This window comes from Antechinus flavipes, chromosome 3, assembly GCF_016432865.1.
Source record: "Antechinus flavipes isolate AdamAnt ecotype Samford, QLD, Australia chromosome 3, AdamAnt_v2, whole genome shotgun sequence".
Lineage (NCBI taxonomy): Eukaryota > Metazoa > Chordata > Mammalia > Dasyuromorphia > Dasyuridae > Antechinus > Antechinus flavipes.
The window spans coordinates 168,077,273-168,097,138 of record NC_067400.1 but is presented as its reverse complement, the minus strand read 5'-3'; the positions used below and the strand labels follow the sequence as shown (position 1 = coordinate 168,097,138).

Genomic DNA, 19,866 nt, shown 5'->3' with positions numbered 1-19,866 from the left:
TTAAAACATTTCATAAGTAATACCAGTGGGAGTTTTCATGGATTTTTTGAGACCTGAATGCTGATGCAATTATTTTGGCAATTTTTCATGATGGTAACAACCTGCAAACTGACTAGGGAAATTTGTTTTCAATTTACAAAAATCTATTTTCTTCCCTCTCATTTTCTCCCTCAACTGGGAAAAAAAGAAAAAACCTATTAATCAAGCAAAACGAATTCCCATATTGGCCATATTCAAAAGTTATACCTCAAGGAGCATTCTAAGTCCATCACCTCTCAAAAGATGGGTAAAAGTTCATCATGGATTCTCCAAGCATGATGATAAATCAGTGTTCTTAAATTATTTCCAAATTATTTGTCTTTAGAATATTGTGTATTGTAAGATTATATAAATTATTCTGATTATGCTCATTTCACTCTATCAGTTCAGATTTCTCTGAAAACCATCCCCTTCATCATTTCTTAAAACACACTAGTATCTATCCCATTATACTTATATGTCATAATTTGTTCAGTCATTCCCCAATTGATGGGCGCATCCTTTTCCTGATAAATTTCTATTTCTTTACCACCACAAAAGGTATCTGTATCTTTGTATATGAGTCATTTTCCTCTTATAATCTTTTAGGGGTAAGAGTCAAAAGGCAGTTTTGTAACTGCTTTCTAGAATATTGTTGCTATTGAGTTATCTTTATGACCCTCATTTGGTAAAGATACAGAGTGGTTTGCCATTTCCTTCTCCAGCCCATTTTACAGATGAGGAAACTGAGACAAAAAGGGTTAAGTGATTTGCCCAGGGTCACACAGCTACTAGTGTGAGGCTGAATTTGAATTTCAGTCCAATCTCCAGAATAGCTAAGGGAATATTATTCTTTTTCCAAACAGAACAAAGAAGTGAAACAAGGCAAATAGAATGATCATATTTGACTTTTAAGTGTTTTGCTCTACCTGCCTTTTCTGTTTACACTTTAATGACTTCTTTAATCAACTGCTATTTTCCTAATTGAAACTGGGGTCTTTGAAGTGATTTTTCTTTTAAGACAACAATATAATCCTATTGCTTCTCTGGCTGGGAATAAGCTCCAGAATCTAATTAAGGAAAACTTGTAAATTATCAAGTGCTGGGAGAAGTGCATTAACTCATTCATACTGGTGGAATATTCTGCCTTAAATGCTTCAATCCTGGTTCTGTAGTTGTTATAACAGTCTGCAGTGGGAGTTGGACGTAAGTTTTATATATATATATGTGTATATGTCTTCATATATGTGTATGTGTGTCTTAATTTAAATATGTCTTTTCATACACACATACACGAAAAAAGACTTGCCATTTTTGCCATGGACATTCTCAGAGCTGTTCTCATTTGATCCCAGAAAAACAAAGACATTTTACAATGTAAAAGCAGAGATTAATGCTGTCCCAAGCCTGCTGTGCAGCTCCAGTTGAGAAGTTGTTATATGTGCAAAATAAGTATATTGAAATCAGCCATGGACCTGGAAGTTGGGATATTCTGACTATGAATGTGAATTCTGGCTGGGTGACCAATACATCATTTGCCACTTGGGGCTTAATTATCTCATCCTGAAAATGGATTAAATAATATTTGCATTTACCTCCCTTATAAAGTTAGTGGTGAATCCTTTGTCAGCCTTAAAACATGATAGGAATGTGGCAGTTCTCTTTAGAAAGTCCTAACATTTTTAAGCACAAGCATCATGAAACATCATTCTAATCTGGGCTGTTTGGAAAAGAATTGGAGGCAAATTTGTCTGGTTATACAAGACTGTTTTAAATCATAACCTATTGTCTATGCTCTTCCAGCAAATAGAAAGCCCTTCAGCCATATTTTAAGCAGTTACTAAAACTGGGGGCTCCATCTGGGAACAGTTTGTCTTCTCCCATTTCCTTTAATCTTTGTTGACTAGAATTGCTTCTGACATAAAATCAAAGTCTGAGCTGGTTTATCCAGAGGTACATGAAGCAGTGTTGACTATTTGACTATTGAATAGTTGACTTATTTCTCTTATGCTAGTATCATCTGTAAACTTGATAGAGCAAGCCACCTATCCTTTTATCCAGGTAGCTAGGTGGCCAAGTGGATAGAGTGACTAGGATTGGAAGCAGGGAAACTCATCTTCCCGAGTTTAAATCTGACCTCTGACACTTACTAGCCATGTGATCCTTAGGCAAATCACTTAACCCTCTTTTCCTCAGTTCCCTCATCTGGAAAATGAACTGGAGAAGGAAATGATAAACCAATCCAGTATTTTTGCCGAGAAAAACTCCAAATAACAACAATAAACAACAACAAACTTATTTAAGTCATTGATAAAAATGTTAATACTACATTGAGTACTTCCACCAAATGTTGAATCCATTTAAATGTGTTACCATATTAATCTATTTCTATCATCTCTAAATGGTATGAAAAACTTTATCAAAAACTTTGCTAAAATCTAGCTAAATGATAACTAAAGCTTTCTACTTATTTCCTAGTTTTATAATTCTAGAAAAATTGGAAAAACCTGTTCTTAAGGGACCTATGTTAGCTTTTAACAATCAATGCTGTCCTTTCTAGAAGATCACAAATCATTTCTTTCATGATCTTTTCTATAATTTTCCCAGGAATCATAGTTTGGTTCACTTCCACATAAGGGGAAAGATTAACAAGCTTTTGTTAGATAAAAATCATGATGCACATCATGCATCCTTTTTGAAAAAGCTTACTATACATCACAAACTCAGTTAAACTACAACTCAAATTACCTCTAACATATTTTGGGAATGATCTCTCTTACAATACAAAGATGCTATAAATAAGGTGTCATCCATCATTTTCTTTTCCTATATATTCATTTATATATTTCCATCCTTGAGTATGAAACCTGCTATTCATTTTTGTTTTGTCTTTTACAGTGCAAAAGTCATTCTCTTTTTTACAAATAATAGCTTTTTATTTTTAAAATCCATGCAAAGATTATTTTCACCATTCACCTCTCCAAAACCCTGTGTTCTAAATTTTTCCCTCATGCCCCACCTCTCACTACCTCAAGCTAGCCAGTAATCCATTATAGATTAAATATGTGCAATTCTTCTATATATATTTCCATAATTATCTTGTTGCACAAGAAAAATCAGATAAAAAGGGATAAAAAAAGAGAAAGAAAAAACAATAAAGCAAACTACAACAACAAAAATGAAAATACTATGTTGTACTCCACATTCAGTCTCCTTAGCTCTCTTTCTGGATACAGATGATTCTATAAATCACAAGTCTATAAGGAATTTGCCTGAATCACCTTGCCTGAAAAGTCCATCATACAATCTTACTGTTGCTGTATATAATGTTCTCTTTGTTCTACTCATTTCACTTAGCATCAGTTCATGTAAATTTCTCCAGGTCTTTCTGAAATCATCCTGCTGATCCTTTCTTATAGAACAATAACATTCCATAACATTCATATATCATAACTTATTCAGCCATTCCCCAAATGATGGGCATCCACTCAAATTTCCAATTCTTTGGCCACTACAAAAAGAGCTGCTACAAACATTTTTGCACATGTAGAATCCTTTCCCTTTTTAAAGATTTCTTTGGGATAGTAGATACACTGCTGGATCAAAGTTTGATAGTCTTTTTGGCATAGTTCCAAATTGCTCTCCAAAACGATTAGATCAGTTCACAACTCCACTAACAACATATTAGTGTCCCAGTTTTCCCACATCCCCTCCAATATTTACTATTATTTTTTCCTGTTATCTGAGCCAATCTGACAAATAACAATACCTCAGAGTTGTCTTAATTTGCATTTCTCTAAGTCAATAGTGATTTAGAACATTTTTTATATGACTAGAAATGGCTTTAATTTCTTCATCTGAAATTTGTCTACTCATATCCTTTGACCATTTATCAATTGAAGAATGGTTGATATTCTTATAAACTTGAGTTGATTCTTTTTATATTTTAGAAATGAGGTGGTTATCAGAAACCTTGGATGTAAATTTCCCCCCCCCCCCCAGTTTTCTGCTTCCCTTCTAATCTTGATTGCATTGATTTTGTTTGTATAAATCATTCTCTTTTTTATGCCATCTGTCCCAAGAAAAGAGCCTTTCTTTTCTCTGATCCTCTTCTTTTACTCAATATTGATCGATAGAGGCTAAGGAAGGGAGGAAATAGAGAAAAGAAAAGAAAAGAGTAAAGAGAGAAAAAGGGGAGAGAACAGGATGAAGAGAAGAAGGGGATAAAAAGGGAGGGAAGAGAAAAACAGGAAAAGAATGGAAGAGAAAGGGGACTAAAGGAAAGGAAGGGAAGGAAAGTGGAGAAAGGGAGAGAGACAGAAAGAAGAGAAGGAACATTTATTAAATGTTTGCTATGAGTCAAGCACTGACTAGTGCCAAGTGGATATAAATAGAAGCAAGACAGTGGTCCCCCCCCCAGCTCCTAAAGAACTACATTCTACTATGGGGAAGACAATATACAAATAGGGGAGAGGTGGAGGAGGTTAGCAGTCTGGAAACAGTGGAGGTAAATCTGAGATGAAACACAGGCAGATGCTTCCTAAAATAGAGGTCCCAAAGAGAGAGTCACCATAAGGACTTTCCCTTGTAACATTTCAATTCTTGGGATCCTATCTGCTTTCTTTTGAACCCTTTGAAATCTGCTTTTTAAAATCAAGGATGAATGGCAAACTATATTCATGGCTTTCTTCTCCTCTATCACAAATTATAGTAGGGTTATTTCCCCATACATTTCCCATCGTTTTCATTTCAGCAACAAGTTCCTTCCTGTTAGGGAGAATCAGATACATTCTAGAATTTTTGTTATTTCTTCCTTCTTCTGCGAAAAGAAATTAACATTAACAAATTAACAAGTTATTAACTAAGCTGCTTGTGGCAAAAAGGGAGATAATCAAAGATTACCATCAGCTACTCTATCAGACTCTCCCCCCTCCAAGCTTGTGGTCTGTTTTCCAAATTCAACTACTTTCTCTTACTGTCAAAGGGATCTATATGCTCCAGTAAACAATACCTTTTGGTAAGCGACCTAATCAGCTGGCAGGGGAAGAGTGTACTATCAATTTAAAATAAATATCAAGAATTTCATAATTAGATCAACAGATAAAGAAAAAGTTTTGAACAAAAATTTGATAATTCCTATTACTAGGAAAAATAGGACTAAATAAAGTTTTTCTTAAAATAAGTATATTCATCTAAAACCAATAGCAAGTATCTATAATGGAGATAAAGTAGAAGTCCTTCCAATAATATCAGAGGTAAAATAAGGATTTTTTTTTTATCAGTACTATCACTTAACATTGTATTAGGCATGCTATAGCTATAACAATAAGGCAAAAAAAAATTTGAAATTAAGAATAAACAAGGAAACAGAACTAGCTCTTTTTGCAAGGGATAAAAACTATTACTATAGTATGGGATAATCTGAGAGTAAATGTAGAGAACCCTGGAGAATCAACAAGGGTACAAAATAAACACACACAAATCATCAACATTTTTATATTTTCCCAACAAAACAACAGAAGTAAAAAGAGAAGTTCCATTTAAAATAATTGCAGACAATACAAAATAAAAATTTGGGAGTCTACTTGCCAAGACAAACCCAGGAACTCTATGAACACAATTATAAAACTTTTCATAAAAATAAAGACATCTAAATAATCTGAGAAGTATTAATTGTTCATTGTTAGAGCCAAAATAACAAAAATGACAATTCTACCTAAATTTATTTATTCAGTGTCTTACTAATCAAACTACCAAAGAATTATTTTGTAGAGCTAGGAATAATAAAACTTATTGGGAAGATCAAGAATACCAAGAAAATCAATTAAAAAATGTGAATGAGGGTGGTTTAGCAGTCCCAGATTTCAAACAATATTATAAACTAGAAATCATCAAAACAATCTGATAATGGCTAAGAAAGAGAGTAGTGGATCAGTGGAATGGAATAAACACACAATATATTGTGTTAATTTAGTGTTTGATAACTCCAAAGATTAAACTTTGGAGGAAAGAATTCATTATTCCACAAAAACTCCAAGGAAAATCATAAAGCAGTCTGGCAGAAAGTAGACATAGACCAACATCTCACATTGTATACCAAATTAAGTACTTGATGTAGATATAAAGAGTAATTTTTTTTTAATTTTTATTTTTTATTTAATGATTACTTTATATTGACAACATTATTCCTTGCACTCGTTTCTTTTCCGATTTTTTTCCCCCTCCCTCCCTCCACCCCCTCCCCTAGATGGCAAGCAGTCCTTTATATGTTGAATAGGTTACAATATATCCTAGATACAATATATGTGTGCAGAACTGAACAGTTTTCTTGTTGCACAGGGAGAATTGAATTCAGAAGGTATAAATAGTCCGGGAAGAAAAACAAAAATGCAAGCAGTTTATATTCATTTCCCAGTGTTCTTTCTTTGGGTGTAGCTGCTTCTGTCCATTTTTGATCTGAATTAACTCTCTTTATCGAAGAGATTCATTTCTATCAGAATATATCCTCAAACAGTATCGTTGTTGAGGTATATAATGATAGCCTGGTTCTGCTCGTTTCACTTAGCATCAATTCATGTAAGTCTCGCCAGTCCTCTCTGTATTCATCCTGCTGGTCATTTCTTACAGAACAATAATATTCCATAACATTCATATACCACAATTTACCCAGCCATTCTCCAATTGATGGGCATCCATTCATTTTCCAGTTTCTAGCCACTACAAATAGGGCTGCTACAAACATTTTGGCACATACAGGTCCCTTTCCTAAAGGGTAATATTATAAGCAAATTAAAGGAAAAAAGGAAAAACTGCCTGTCAGATCTATGCATAAGGGATGAGTTTATAATCAAATAAGAGATAGAGAGGGAAAAAAAAAGTTGTTTTTCCCCCTACAATTCCAGGCCAAATTAGAAGGAAAGCTGGAAATAGAAATTTATAGCAAGTTTCTGTGATACAAACCTCATATCTCAAATTTATAAGGAACTGAGCCAAATTTATAAAAATAAGGAGCACTTCCCCCAGTTGACAAATGGTCAAAGGATAAACAGGCAATTTTCAGAAAAAGAATTCAAAGCTATCAATAGTCCTACAAAAATGCTTTTAAATTACTAATAATTAGAAAAATGGATATTGAAAATACCCCTCGGTAACTGATAACTATCAGATTAGTTCATGACAGAAAAGAAAAATAACAAATGATATATCCCAAAGAAATCAAAGGAAAAAAGACTGACAAAAATATTTTTAGCAGCTCTTTTTGTGGGAAAGAATTAGAAATTGAAGGAATGCTTATTAACTGCAGAAATGGTTGAACAAGTTTTGGTTTATGATTGTGATGGAATATTATTGTGCTGTAAGAAATAATGAAAGGGGGAGGGGGGTAGGTAGATGGTATAATGAATAGAGTATGGGCCCTGGAGTTATTCAAATCCAGTCTGAATTCAAATCCAGTCTCAGATACTTACTAGTTATGTGACCATGTGTCACTTAGCCCTGATTGCCTCAAAAAAAAAAAAAAAAAAAAAAAAAAAAAGGGATAATTTCAGAAAAAACTGGGAAGATTTCTGTGAACTGATGATGCAAAGTGAAGTGAGCAGAAGCAGATTATCAACAAACAGCTGTTAAAGACTTGGCTACTCTATCAATACAATGATCCATGACAAATCCAAAGGACTCATGATGAAACATGCTGTCTACTCCACAGGAAAACTTTTGAACATTGAGAGCAGATTGCATTATATTTTTTCATTTTATATATTTCTTGTTGTTCTTTGCAACATAGTTAATATGGAAATGTTTTGTTTGTTTCACTTCACATGTATAATGTGTATCACATTGCTTGCCTTTTCAGTGGTTAAAGGAGGGGCTGGGGGAGAGGAAAAGAATTTTGAACTCCAAATTTAAATGTTTTTTTAAATTAAGAATTACAATAATTCTTTTTAAAAAGCAAGGAAATTCTTTGAGAGTATGGTGATAAAATCTAAAGGAAGCTCATTTCTAAATAGCTTGATCAAAATATAAAATGATCCCAACAGAAATACATAAAAAAAAAATTTAGCCATGTCACAAGTTAGGTAAAACTCATTACTTACCCTTTTCACCATCTGAAATAACATCTTTCTCTCCTTTTAGAACAACTGTCAAATTCCCTAAGGCTTGACTGAGTTTCAATACACATCCATGAAGATCACTGCTAACTACTGAAGTGTTAAACTGTATCACAAGGGGAAAAAAAGAACAACCTGATTACTACAATGATCATGATTCCAGAAGACCAATGAAAACTGCTACCTACTTCTCCACACAGAGATCTGAGAGATGATAGATTATGCATAATGAGACACATACTTCTGGATGAAGTTAATGTGAAATTTTGTTTGGCCTTATTTACTACAAACATTCTTCTGGGTTTCTTGTTCTTTCTAGTGGGAAAGGGAATGGTTGGGAAGGAGAAAAAATAAAATAATTGTTCAATGGAAAAAAAATGGTTAAATGAAGGGGAAAAAAGCTAACACACAAAAAAAATACATCTTCAATTATTACAAGCTTTTAAAAAATAGCAAGCAAGGGACATTCTTATATATCTATTTCTTTATTAATTATTTAAAAAAAAAAAAGAAAGAAAGAAATCCCATAGAAAGACTTGGAGCAGTTAGGAGATACAGTCAATAGAGTACTGGGTCTGGAGTCAGGAAAACTCATCTGGCCTCAGACACTTAATGGCTATGTGACCAGGGGGCAAATCATTTAACCGGTATCTTTGCCAAATAAACCCCCAAAATGATCATAAAGAGTCAGACACAAGTGAAAAATGACTGAACAACAAAACAGAAAGACTTCATAAAGAAGTCTATTAGACCTCCCTACTTTCATTGAAGAGGTGGAAGACTAAGGGTTTGTATTGTAGATTTCACCAAACCTACTAAATGTGTTAGTTGGCTTTCCTGAACTGATTTTTCTTCTCTTTTCTTATTCTTTGTTAATAGTTAATGTTAATTGCTTGAAATCTACTCATTCCATCCATAGAGAAGAAGGGAGAGATATATTTTAAAATGAAGATAATGTAAAAATAAATCAATAAAAATTTTGAATAAATAAAAAAATTTCCTAAGAATGTATATAGTATTAACCTATATAAGATTGTTTTCCATCTTGGGGAGGGGAGGAAGGGAAGGAGCGAGGAAAAAATGAAAATGAAAATCTTATAAAAATAAATGTTGAAAACTATCTTTACATAAAAAACTACTGTGGGAAAAAATGTGAATATTTATCTTGTCCTATATATGATCTGTACAAAGGTTAAAAAAAAATTTAACAAAACATTTGTAAATGAAATTTCTCTTCTTTAAAAGATAAAAATAGAATGTATCTTGTAATTATGGATCACAGTGCTAGAAAGGACCTTTGATAAAGTCACCTAGTTCAATCCTTTTATCTTGCACTTGAGCAAACTGAAGAGTGGAGATGGCTTGAACAGTCACAAAACGAGTAAGTGACAGCATCAACCTCAAACCAGTGTCTACTATGCATTACTGCCTTTTCTTTGGTCAATTAACTCACCATGGCTTCATAGAGTCGCTTGAACTCCGCACAATTGGGGGTGAGAATTGCCTTCTGATAGTCTTGAATAAGGGAAGGCTGCTGAGTAATGAGCCAAATCCCATCCTGTATAAAACAATAACAGTTGTTTATTTGGTAGAATTTAAGTTCCTTAGCACAGGATAAGAAATGAAAATCAAGGAAAGTACTACTTACAGCATCAATGATCAGAGGAATACCCCTGTCTTTGGTTTTTTCTATAATGCCCTAGGAAAGAAGAAATTTATAGCAAGATATTTATGATTTTTTCTCTCCAAAAGAGTAAGAAGAAAATCTAATGTTTTTTCCTCCCAATTATATGTAAAAACAATTTTTAGCATTCATTTTTAAAATGTGGAGTTCCAGATTCTCTCCCTTTCTTCTTGCCCCTCCCATTAAAAAAGCAAGAGATATGATACAGGGTATACATGGGTATAGTCATGCAAAATATTTCCATAATAGTCATGTTGTAAAAGAAAACATACAAAAAAACCTTCAAGAAAAATAAAGAGATTTTTAAATAGTATGCCTTAATCTGTATTCAGACACCATTAGTTATTCTCTGGATAGATTTTTTCATCATAATTCCTTCAGTGTTATTTGGGATCACTGTATTATTGAGAAGAGTTATGTCATTCATAGCTGATTATCTAACAATATTGTTGTTACTATACAGTATTATTTACCCTTGCATCAGCTCATGAAAGTTCTTTCAGGTTTTTCTGACACATCCTTATCATTTCTTGTAGGACAATAGTATTCCATCATAATTACGAGAACATTTGTTCTTCCATTCCCCAGTTGCTTGGTATCTCCTCAATTTCCAATTCTTTATCACCTAGCATTTTCTTTTTAGATGAAAGGGTCACATTAATGAATTTCATCTTGCCACTGAAAAGTTCTCAACTGAGAATGAGTTACACAGTCAATAAAGCAGATAGTTCACACAGATTAAACCTCAAATCCAAAGCATTTGCAAATGAAAATTAATATACTTGTTGAATTAAAAATTATGGTAATTGAAAGTTAATTGATCTCAAGAGTAAAAAGTTTGCTGCTCTAAGCCAAGACTGCACCAGTATTGAAGTGAATATTGTTAGACCCCCTAATGTACAAAAGTAAATATTTAAATCACAATTATTTGGAATGCAGAATGCCTGGTTATAAATGAAGCCTACAAAAGCCTACAAACTGAACTACAACAACAATAAATGTCAAACTGAACTACAACAACAATAAATGTCAAACTGAACTACAACAACAATAAATGTCAACTATTAATATCATTAGGTTTGTAACTCTGGGCAAGTCACTTAGCCACTTTCTGCCTCAGTTTATTAAACTAACAACGGCACCTATCGTCCAGGTTGTTATGAGGATTAAATGAAATAATATTTGTAAAAGCACTTAGCACATTGCCTAATATTTAGAATGCATTGGATAAATGGTGATTTCTTTTTCTTCTTTCTTATATGACATCTTCTTCTTATCCAATCAACTTATTCCATTCTCCACACAAGTTTTTCAGAGCTATTCCAAATTCCAAAGAACTCACAATGAAAAAATACTATCCACCTCCAGAGAAATAAAACTTTAGTTTTCAAATGCTTTAAAAAATATGGCTTCTATATCCAGAGAGAAGACTGGGAATTGAGGGTGGATTACAACATAGCATTTTCATTCTTTTTATTGTGGTTTGCTTGCATTTTGTTTTCTTTCTCATTTTTTTATTACTTTTTGATCTGATTTTTCTTGTACAGCAAGATAATCATACAAATATGTATGCCTATATTGGATTTAACATATATTTTTACATGTTTAACATATATTGGAATAAATGCCATCTAGGGGAGGGGATGAAGGGAAGGAAGGGATATTGGGAACAAGGTTTTTCAACAATCAATGCTGCATGTTTTTCATGTTTTGCAAATAAAAAACTTCAATAAAAAAATCAGTATAATCCTAAAAAATATAACTAATATGGAAATATGTATAACTTATATCATATCACTTGCCTTCTCAGGGGGTGGGGAACAGAGTACAAACAGGGGAGAAAATTTGAAACTCATAATTTATATAGAAAAAAGATGCTAAAAATAAATATTTTTTTAAAAAGAAAAGAAATTTAAAAAGTCACTTTACTATTACTCCATGTTTCCATCTTAATCCCTCATAGTAGGGACTCTCCAAGTTTGTTTCCTGGGAATATAGTTAATTTTTCTTTGAGAAATCATTAGGTTAATTTAAGACCTAGAACTTCAGAGCAGACCACAGAATAGCCTTATATTTGTTTATTCTTCCATGTGGACTGATCAATTAGCAGGCAATTAGAACTTACTGAAAATGCACTACAATACCATATTCAAAAGGAGAGAACATTGTTGTACTAACTTCTGGAGGGCAAAGCATAGCCAAACCATGAGTCTATGATTGCTAAAGTTAGTATAACTGAATCTTGGATTACAGAATCAGTTATTATTGGTTAGTCTAATTTTTCATTGCCCCTTTTCTTGGCAAAGACACTGGAATGGTTTGCCATTTCCTTCTCCAGCTCATATTACAGATGAGGAAACTGAGGCAAACAGGGTTAAATGACTTGCCCAGGATCACATGGTTTGGAAGTATCTGAGGCCAGATGCACTCAGAAAGATGAGTCTTCCTGACTCCAGGTCTAATACTCTACATAGCTAGCCTGAGTCATTATAAGACACCATAAAAATCAAATATTTTAACACATAACAAGAATCCCCCTTTTACAATATACTGACTAGAATTACACAACTTCTATTTGAAGACTTCTAGTGAAAAAAGGCCACCCATCCTATTTTTAAAGTTCTAATTATGTGTTTATTTATAATAAGCCTTAATTTGCCTCTTTATAAACTTCCACCCACAGTGCCTAGTTCTGCTTTCTAGGAATCAAATGGATAGAACAAGACAAATCCTTCCCCTTAATCCCAAGTATTAGATCTAATTCTAAATTTTCTCTTTTCCAGGCTATATATTCCTAGTTCCTTCAACTTAGTCTCAAATGACATCATTTTGAAGTTCTTCCCTACCTTCTCTAGATATTTCCAGCTTTACCTGGCATTCTTCATAATATGTGATAGTGCAGAAACACAGTATCTCAGATGTGGAACCATCACTACTCTTCTCCTGGAGCCTCAGATTGCACAATACTCCCATCTATTATATTTGCAATATATTAAAAATCTATACACTTCAGTTTCCCCAGATGAGCCTACTGAGGCACATGATTTTTCTTTCATCTCTGTTCTATTCCATCTTGTTCAAGTCAGCTCAATGTTCTAGCCCTCCTCTGATCAAGTAGAGGTCCCTGGCACACTCCATTAGACAAATCCTTCAAAGTTAAAAATCAAACTATTTAAGATTATTCTTTCAATTTGGTCTTTCAATCAGTTCTACCTAACTCTATTATTACCTAGCCTAAATCTCTCTGTCTCATCCACAAGAATAAAAAGTTAAGACTGTCAAATGCTATGCTAAGTAAAATCCAGATAACCCATATTTATAGCATTTCCCTGATCAACATGGAGCAGCTAGAAGACAAAACAGAAAACTGGCTTGGGAATCATGAGTTCAAATCAGACACTTACTGTCTGTGTAACTATGAGCAAGTCAGTTTCCTCATCTGCAGAATGAGCTGAAGGATGCAACAAACCATTTCAGTGTCTTTGCCAAGAAAACCCCAAATTGGGTCACAAAAAATAGGATACAACTAAGCAACAAACCTGCTCAACCGATCAAAAAACATTAAAAAAAAAGTTTCATCTAGTGTGACTCACTTCTACCAAAGTGCCACTCCTAATTGATAAAGCACAAGTCACTCTCCTGTTCAAGAATTTTTTTTTTATTTTTTAAAATAGCTTTTTATTGACAAAACATATGAATGAGTAATTTTTCAACACTGTCCCTTATCAATCACTTCTGTTTCAACTTTTCCCTTCCCTCCCTCCATCCCCTCCTCTGCAGGCAGTCTCATACATATTAAACATGTTAAAGTATATCTTAAATACAATATATGTGTACAAATCTGTACAGTTCTCTTGTCGCACAAGAAAAATCAGATTCAGAAGGTAAAAATAACCTGGGAAGAAAAACAAAAATGCAAGTAGTCCACATTAACTTCCCAGTGTGTTCTTTCTCTGAGTGTAGCTGGTTCTGTCCATCATTGATCAACTGGCTGTTCAAGAATTTTCAATGATTCTTTACTGCTCCTAGGATAAAATACAAACTCCCTGTTTGCGATTTCAAACCCTTCACAATCTGGCAGTAGTTTATTACACACTACAAGTTTATTGCGCATTATTTAGTCCTTTGCATTTAAAATTCCAGCCAAATGGGTCTACTATTTAGCATTTACTCTCCCTTTTAACTTTGCACAATTTGTTTAGGCTGTCCCCCAAATCCGGAAGATATTTCCTCCACATTTCTATCTCTTACTATCCATAATTTCCTTCAAGGTTTAATTCTTTTGACACTAACAACAAAAGTCTTTCCTGATCTTTCTGGATGCTAGCCATCTCTCTCCTCAAATTATCATGGATATGCTTATTTGTTTATAGGCCTGGAAGACAGTGAGTACTTAATAAATGCTTGTTGTAATCCCCTCCTCAGAAGAACATGAGGTCCATGAGGTTAGGGACTATTTTTCGTTTTGTCTTTGGGTCACAATATTTTGTACTCAATAACAGACTCTTCATAAATACTTGGAGGATTGACAGAGTAAACTTAAATCTTTATTCCAAACTTCTCTACTGAGAATAAGTATGATTTTTTTTAATCAGTTTTAGGAACCAATATTTGTTTTTAAAACTATTTTTTTAAGACTATGACATATTTTTATATTCATCTTCCATTATTTGATTTAAAAAAAAAAAAACACTTAACTACATGTATTTTAAAATTGCATGTGCTCCAAGATGAATAGGAAGCAGAGCAGTGAGTTCTCCTTCATAAACTTCTCCAATCAAATCTAGATAATGAACCAGACTGAATCCTGATGCAGAAATTCAGAAAAAGTTACTTGACTCATTTGTCCAGTTTATCTGGGTACAGAAGACAGGGAGAGGTTTGCAGACACTAGGGGCAGGTAGGAACCAGGATATGCATGGTACAAGATATGGTAACCCTGAGAGAGAGAGACAAGTAACACAACAAAAATGTGTCTTGCCACATACCTAGGCATTATAATGGGAAAGGATAAAATGGCAGATTTGCCATCTTCTCCAAAGCTCCAGGGAAGATAAGAGAACCTGAGTAGGGGAATGATGTTTGCAGATAAGGAGCTGCGATATGTATAGAGAAAGAAGAAAGTTCAGAAATTAGTGGTAATAGCACAAAGCAGCATTTCAATTTTAGAATCTAATCCAACCTAGAAAGAAGAACCAGTGTAGGAATTCCAGACCAAGGCAGGGCCTACATATTGGTCTTTCTGGGCTGAGAACTTTCTTTCCAGTAGCAGTTTACATCTACACAAACCTAAATCCAAGTCAGGAACTTGTGAACTCAATCAGAGTAGAGGTGGGAAATGGGGTACAGTTATCAGACTTTACCCTGAATTAGACCACTTTGGGAGTGCTGAAAAGCTTACAGATCTCCCCAATCTTTTCCTGTGATTTTAAATGATACTCAAGAGTTCAGAAGTGTCAGAGTCCAACCCTAATGTCAAGTCTGAAGTAGGGAAGTAGGCTAAAAGAATGAGCAAATTAAAAAAAAAAAAAGAAAGAAAATTTAAAAAGAAGTCCCACCAATTATGGTGGCAGGGACACTTAACATACAATCCCAGAAGAAGAAAATGACTGTAAAACAAGTATAGGCAATGTTTCAGAAAAAAAAATGCAGCTTAAGCAGAAATTCAACTAAAATTTCTGGAAGATATAAAGGATTATAAAAAAAAAGGTTCAAAATGTTTTCATAAATAGAATGAGAAAGCTTGAAGAAAACACTGGGAGAGTTGTGAAAGAAAGCACTGGGAAGTGAATTAATAATTTGGCATAAGATGTATAAAATCTTGTCTAAACAACAAATTCCTTGAAAGTTAGAACAGATCAGAGAGAAGTCAATGACTCCATGAAGCATATTTGTAATAAGTTTCATTTTTCTGATATTCTCAATGGGGAATGACAATGGGAGGATGAGAAGATGAATTTTGACTGATTACAACAAAATAACTATAATGACTATAGACATTTGTAATAGGGGTTTGGTTTTTCTTGCTTTCTCAATGGAGAGAAAAAGCCAGGGTAATGGAGATAGAAGCCTGATCTTTGAAAATAAAATTTAACATTATATAAATAAATAATGACATGATCAGTAAATACCCCCAGCACACATTTAGATCTCTTGAAAACTCCCTGGATCTTCTACATCAAATTTATTTCTCTTTGTGTCTTTAGAATTTTTTAAAAGATTTTTCCAATTCTCCTGGGCTAATTTTTTTGCAAAATTTTAGTTCACCTAGCTTCTTTTGGAAGAAACATACTCTCTTAAAATACAGGATGGAAACAATTAATCTATACCTGGCTTTCCTCTCCTCCACACACTACTTCTAAGATGAAGTGGTTCCTTTCCCACAAAGTTCCCATCTTTTTTACATCAACCATCTATTACTTTGTACCCTGCAGCTACTACTAATGGTAGTAGCAATAGTTGGCACAATACAGCCCTTCAGGATCTGTATGTGCCAAAATGTTTGTGGTAGCTCTGTTTGTAGTGGCTAGAAGCTGGAAAATGAATGGATGCCCATCAATTGGAGAATGGTTGAGTAAATTGTGGTATGTGAATGTTATGGAATATTATTGTTCTGTAAGGAATGACCAGGAGGATGAATACAGAGAGGACTGGCGAGACTTACATGAACTGATGCTAAGTAAAATGAGCAGAACCAGGCTATCATTATATACCTCAACAACGATACTGTTTGAGGATATATTCTGATAGAAATGAATCTCTTCGATAAAGAGTGTTAATTCAGATCAAAAATGGACAGAAGCAGCTACACCCAAAGAAAGAACACTGGGAAATGAATATAAACTGCTTGCATTTTTGTTTTTCTTCCCGGACTATTTATACCTTCTGAATTCAATTCTCCCTGTGCAACAAGAAAACTGTTCAGTTCTGCACACATATATTGTATCTAGGATATATTGTAACCTATTCAACATATAAAGGACTGCTTGCCATCTAGGGGAGGGGGTGGAGGGAGGGAGGGGAAAAATCGGAACAGAAGTGAATGCAAGGGATAATGCTGTAAAAAAAAATTACCCTGGCATGGGTTCTATCAATAAAAAGTTATTTAAAAAACAAACAAACAAACAAAAAATACAGCCCTTCAAAATCCTTCAGCAAGAACTGGTCTACTAGAAAGAAAAACAAAAACAAAAAAGGGTTGGTTTACTTAATTCTAGGATTATCACTGATAAGGACACATTAAGGGGGGTCAGGATCACCAATAAAGGCCCAATAATTTCTCATAATGTCCAACTAAACTGTCAACACACTGAGCCAGTGACATAATCTTTAAAAGTCAAGTATCTTTCAAAAATCATGATTCCAGTTATGATTCTCCCTGAGGAATGAAATACCACCTGACTAGAGGTCCTGACAGAGAAGACTTTCTCAACTCGGTTTATAGAAGTAACTTGTTTCTTGGTTACTACTCTTATTTTTTTCCCCCATGACCTGCCAAAGTGAGGAAAGCCAGTCCCTCAGATAACAAATAACCCAAGGGTGCCAAGTATTAGATGAAAGAAAGCAACAATATGGGCCAAAAATTTGCTTGGCAAAATGCTGTTCACAAATGGGAATTTCCCAGGGAGAATTACCCTCCCCCCCCATTTCTCTACCCCACCATCTCCTCTGAACTATTATTAAATTCCATTTTTTAGTAAGTGGATAAAATTTAAAGCATCTGAATGGTACCACCTGACAAACTACTTATGCTCACCATGCTAATTCCACATTCTTCCAAAACCAGTAAAATCTTCAATGCCTCTAATTTGCACAACGTGTCATCCAGTGCTACTGTTAAATTGTATTTGATTGCCTCTCAAATTATTTATCCTGAATGCACCCACTGCTGGCTCATTAATCACTCCCTATTCTCTCGGCCCTTTTTAAAAAGAAATGAATAGCTACTCGTTCCACCACCAAGGCTTCTATTATCACAGCTTCTTATTTCAGAATTGAACCATCACCTCCTTCTGAAGCTCCCAGGAATTCTGTTCACAGCTCTAATCCTCCTTTCTGTTCTCTCAATCAACATCCAAAGACTTGTATATTGTGTCTCCTTTCTTATCACTATTTCCAGGTCTAAACAGCAAATCCTTTCCTGATAGCACCCCAAATTTGGGCATTTTCATGAACATAAACTGATTGTGTTTTGATAACCAGAGAGGCAGCAACAAATGAGGATTACAAGTTTTAGTGTTCTATCCATTCATTCATTCATTACTGTAGCAACACCACATTATGCATAAATACAATGACCTGTATTTATACTTGCAAAAAGCATGTAACCTTTCAGAATGTTTTTTTCCTTGCAAAATTAATGATCACCTAATGGGACCAATACTAAATGTGTCATATTTCAACTGCTAAGTAAAGTAAGTTCATCTCAATCAATTAAAAACATCAGTAATTTAAAAAAATTGTTGTCTGTTAGTGACAATTAAACTATGTTGGATATAGGTTGTTTGGAAAGGCAAAGATGAAAAACAATTCATTACAGAAAAAAGCAAACTGGAAAGTGACAAAAGAGTTATTTAAATGAAGCTTTGAATAGCAGGTAATTTATGATCTTATCTACTGTTCCGATTTATAATCACAATTAGCCTGAACCAGACACACACTCTCTCATTTCCCTGTTTTTGACATGCCCCAAGTTCTCTTCCAATTATCATGGTAAGTACAATTAATAAAATAGTTCTTTAAAATGTTCTTCAAATCAGAGATTTCATTTCTCCACAGAAAATTTTGCAAAATAAGGACTGAAGAGAGAAATTCTATTTTCCAGCTGTCAACCTAGGTCTCTAGGTTGTAGAGGCTCTAATCAATGAGCTCTAATTTATCAATTGCTCTAAATTATTTCTATATAGTGGCTTCTACAAATCTAGGTAAAATAAAATAAGATTATATAAAGCTATTGTAAATAATATTTCAAATATTTAAATAAAGCTTGTCCAATTCAAACCCTGATCAAATATATACCATGGAAAGTTAACAGCTCATAGAAAGTTTGTGCTAATTGGTGATACATTTAAATTGAGATCCTTTATTATGAAAGAAAATGAAAAAGGGAGAGGGCGGGAGGGAGGGAAGGAAGGAAGGAAGGAAATAAGGAGGAAAGGAAGAAGGAAGGGAGGGAGGAAGAGAGGGAGAAAGGAAAGAAGGAAGGTAGAGAGAGAAGAAGGAAGAAAGGAATGAAGGAAGGGACAAAGGGGGGGAGGGAGAAAGAGAGGGAGAAAGGAAAGGAAGAAAGGAGAAAAGGAAGGAGAGAGGAAAGAACCAATGTGGACTATTCAGAATGATGAACATGGGGGGGAGGGGCAGATAAAGGCAGGCAGGCAGGAAGGAAGGAAGGAAGGAAAAAAGGATGTAAGAAGGAAGAAAGGAAGGAAGGAAAGAACCAATGTGGACTATTCAGAATGATGAACATTGGGGCAGAGGGAGGAACCTTTATTCTGTGGCAGAACAAACAACAGGAAGCATCTTTTCTTTATTTCTCTTTGATCTAAAATTTTTATTTGGCTTTTTAAAATAGCATTTTGTTTTTTTTCTAAATACATGTAAAGATTATAAATATAAATATATAAATAACATTAACCTTTGCAAAACCTTAGTTCCAAAATTTTTTTCTGTATTATTCCCACTCTCCCTCCCCAAGATAGCAAGCAATCTGACATAGGTTAAATATGTATAAGTCTTCTGAACATATTTCCATATTCATCATGCTGTGCAAAAACAAACAAACAAACAAACAAAAAAACTAGCAAGCAAACAACAGCAAAAAAAAAAAAAAAATACACATGCTTTGATCCACATTCAGTCTCTATAGTTCTCTCTCTGGATGTGGATGGCACTTTTGGAGGTATCTTTTCATTGGTAAAGACTTTCAAATAATTAAGTCCCTACTATGTACCCTGCCATTTGTGTTAAATACAGGAGATTCAAAAGACAAAAATAAAAATAGACTCTGCTCCTCGAGCTTATATTCTATCAGGGAAAATAAAATATATAAATATACGT

General features: G+C 34.0%; 1 protein-coding gene across 7 annotated transcripts in view; it reads right to left on the bottom strand.

Annotated features, from left to right (window-relative positions):
* NAXD (NAD(P)HX dehydratase) overlaps window positions 1-19,866 on the bottom strand; it is an 86,174-nt gene that overhangs the window by 5,954 nt on the left and 60,354 nt on the right. For all 7 annotated transcript variants that reach the window (XM_051984189.1, XM_051984190.1, XM_051984192.1 and 4 more), the window contains 3 exons: window positions 9,775-9,825; window positions 9,580-9,684; window positions 8,112-8,232 (listed from right to left, as the gene is read on the bottom strand). In XM_051984189.1, coding sequence (XP_051840149.1) covers window positions 8,112-8,232; window positions 9,580-9,684; window positions 9,775-9,825 — 277 coding nt within the window. The remainder of the gene's footprint in view (window positions 1-8,111; window positions 8,233-9,579; window positions 9,685-9,774; window positions 9,826-19,866) is intronic.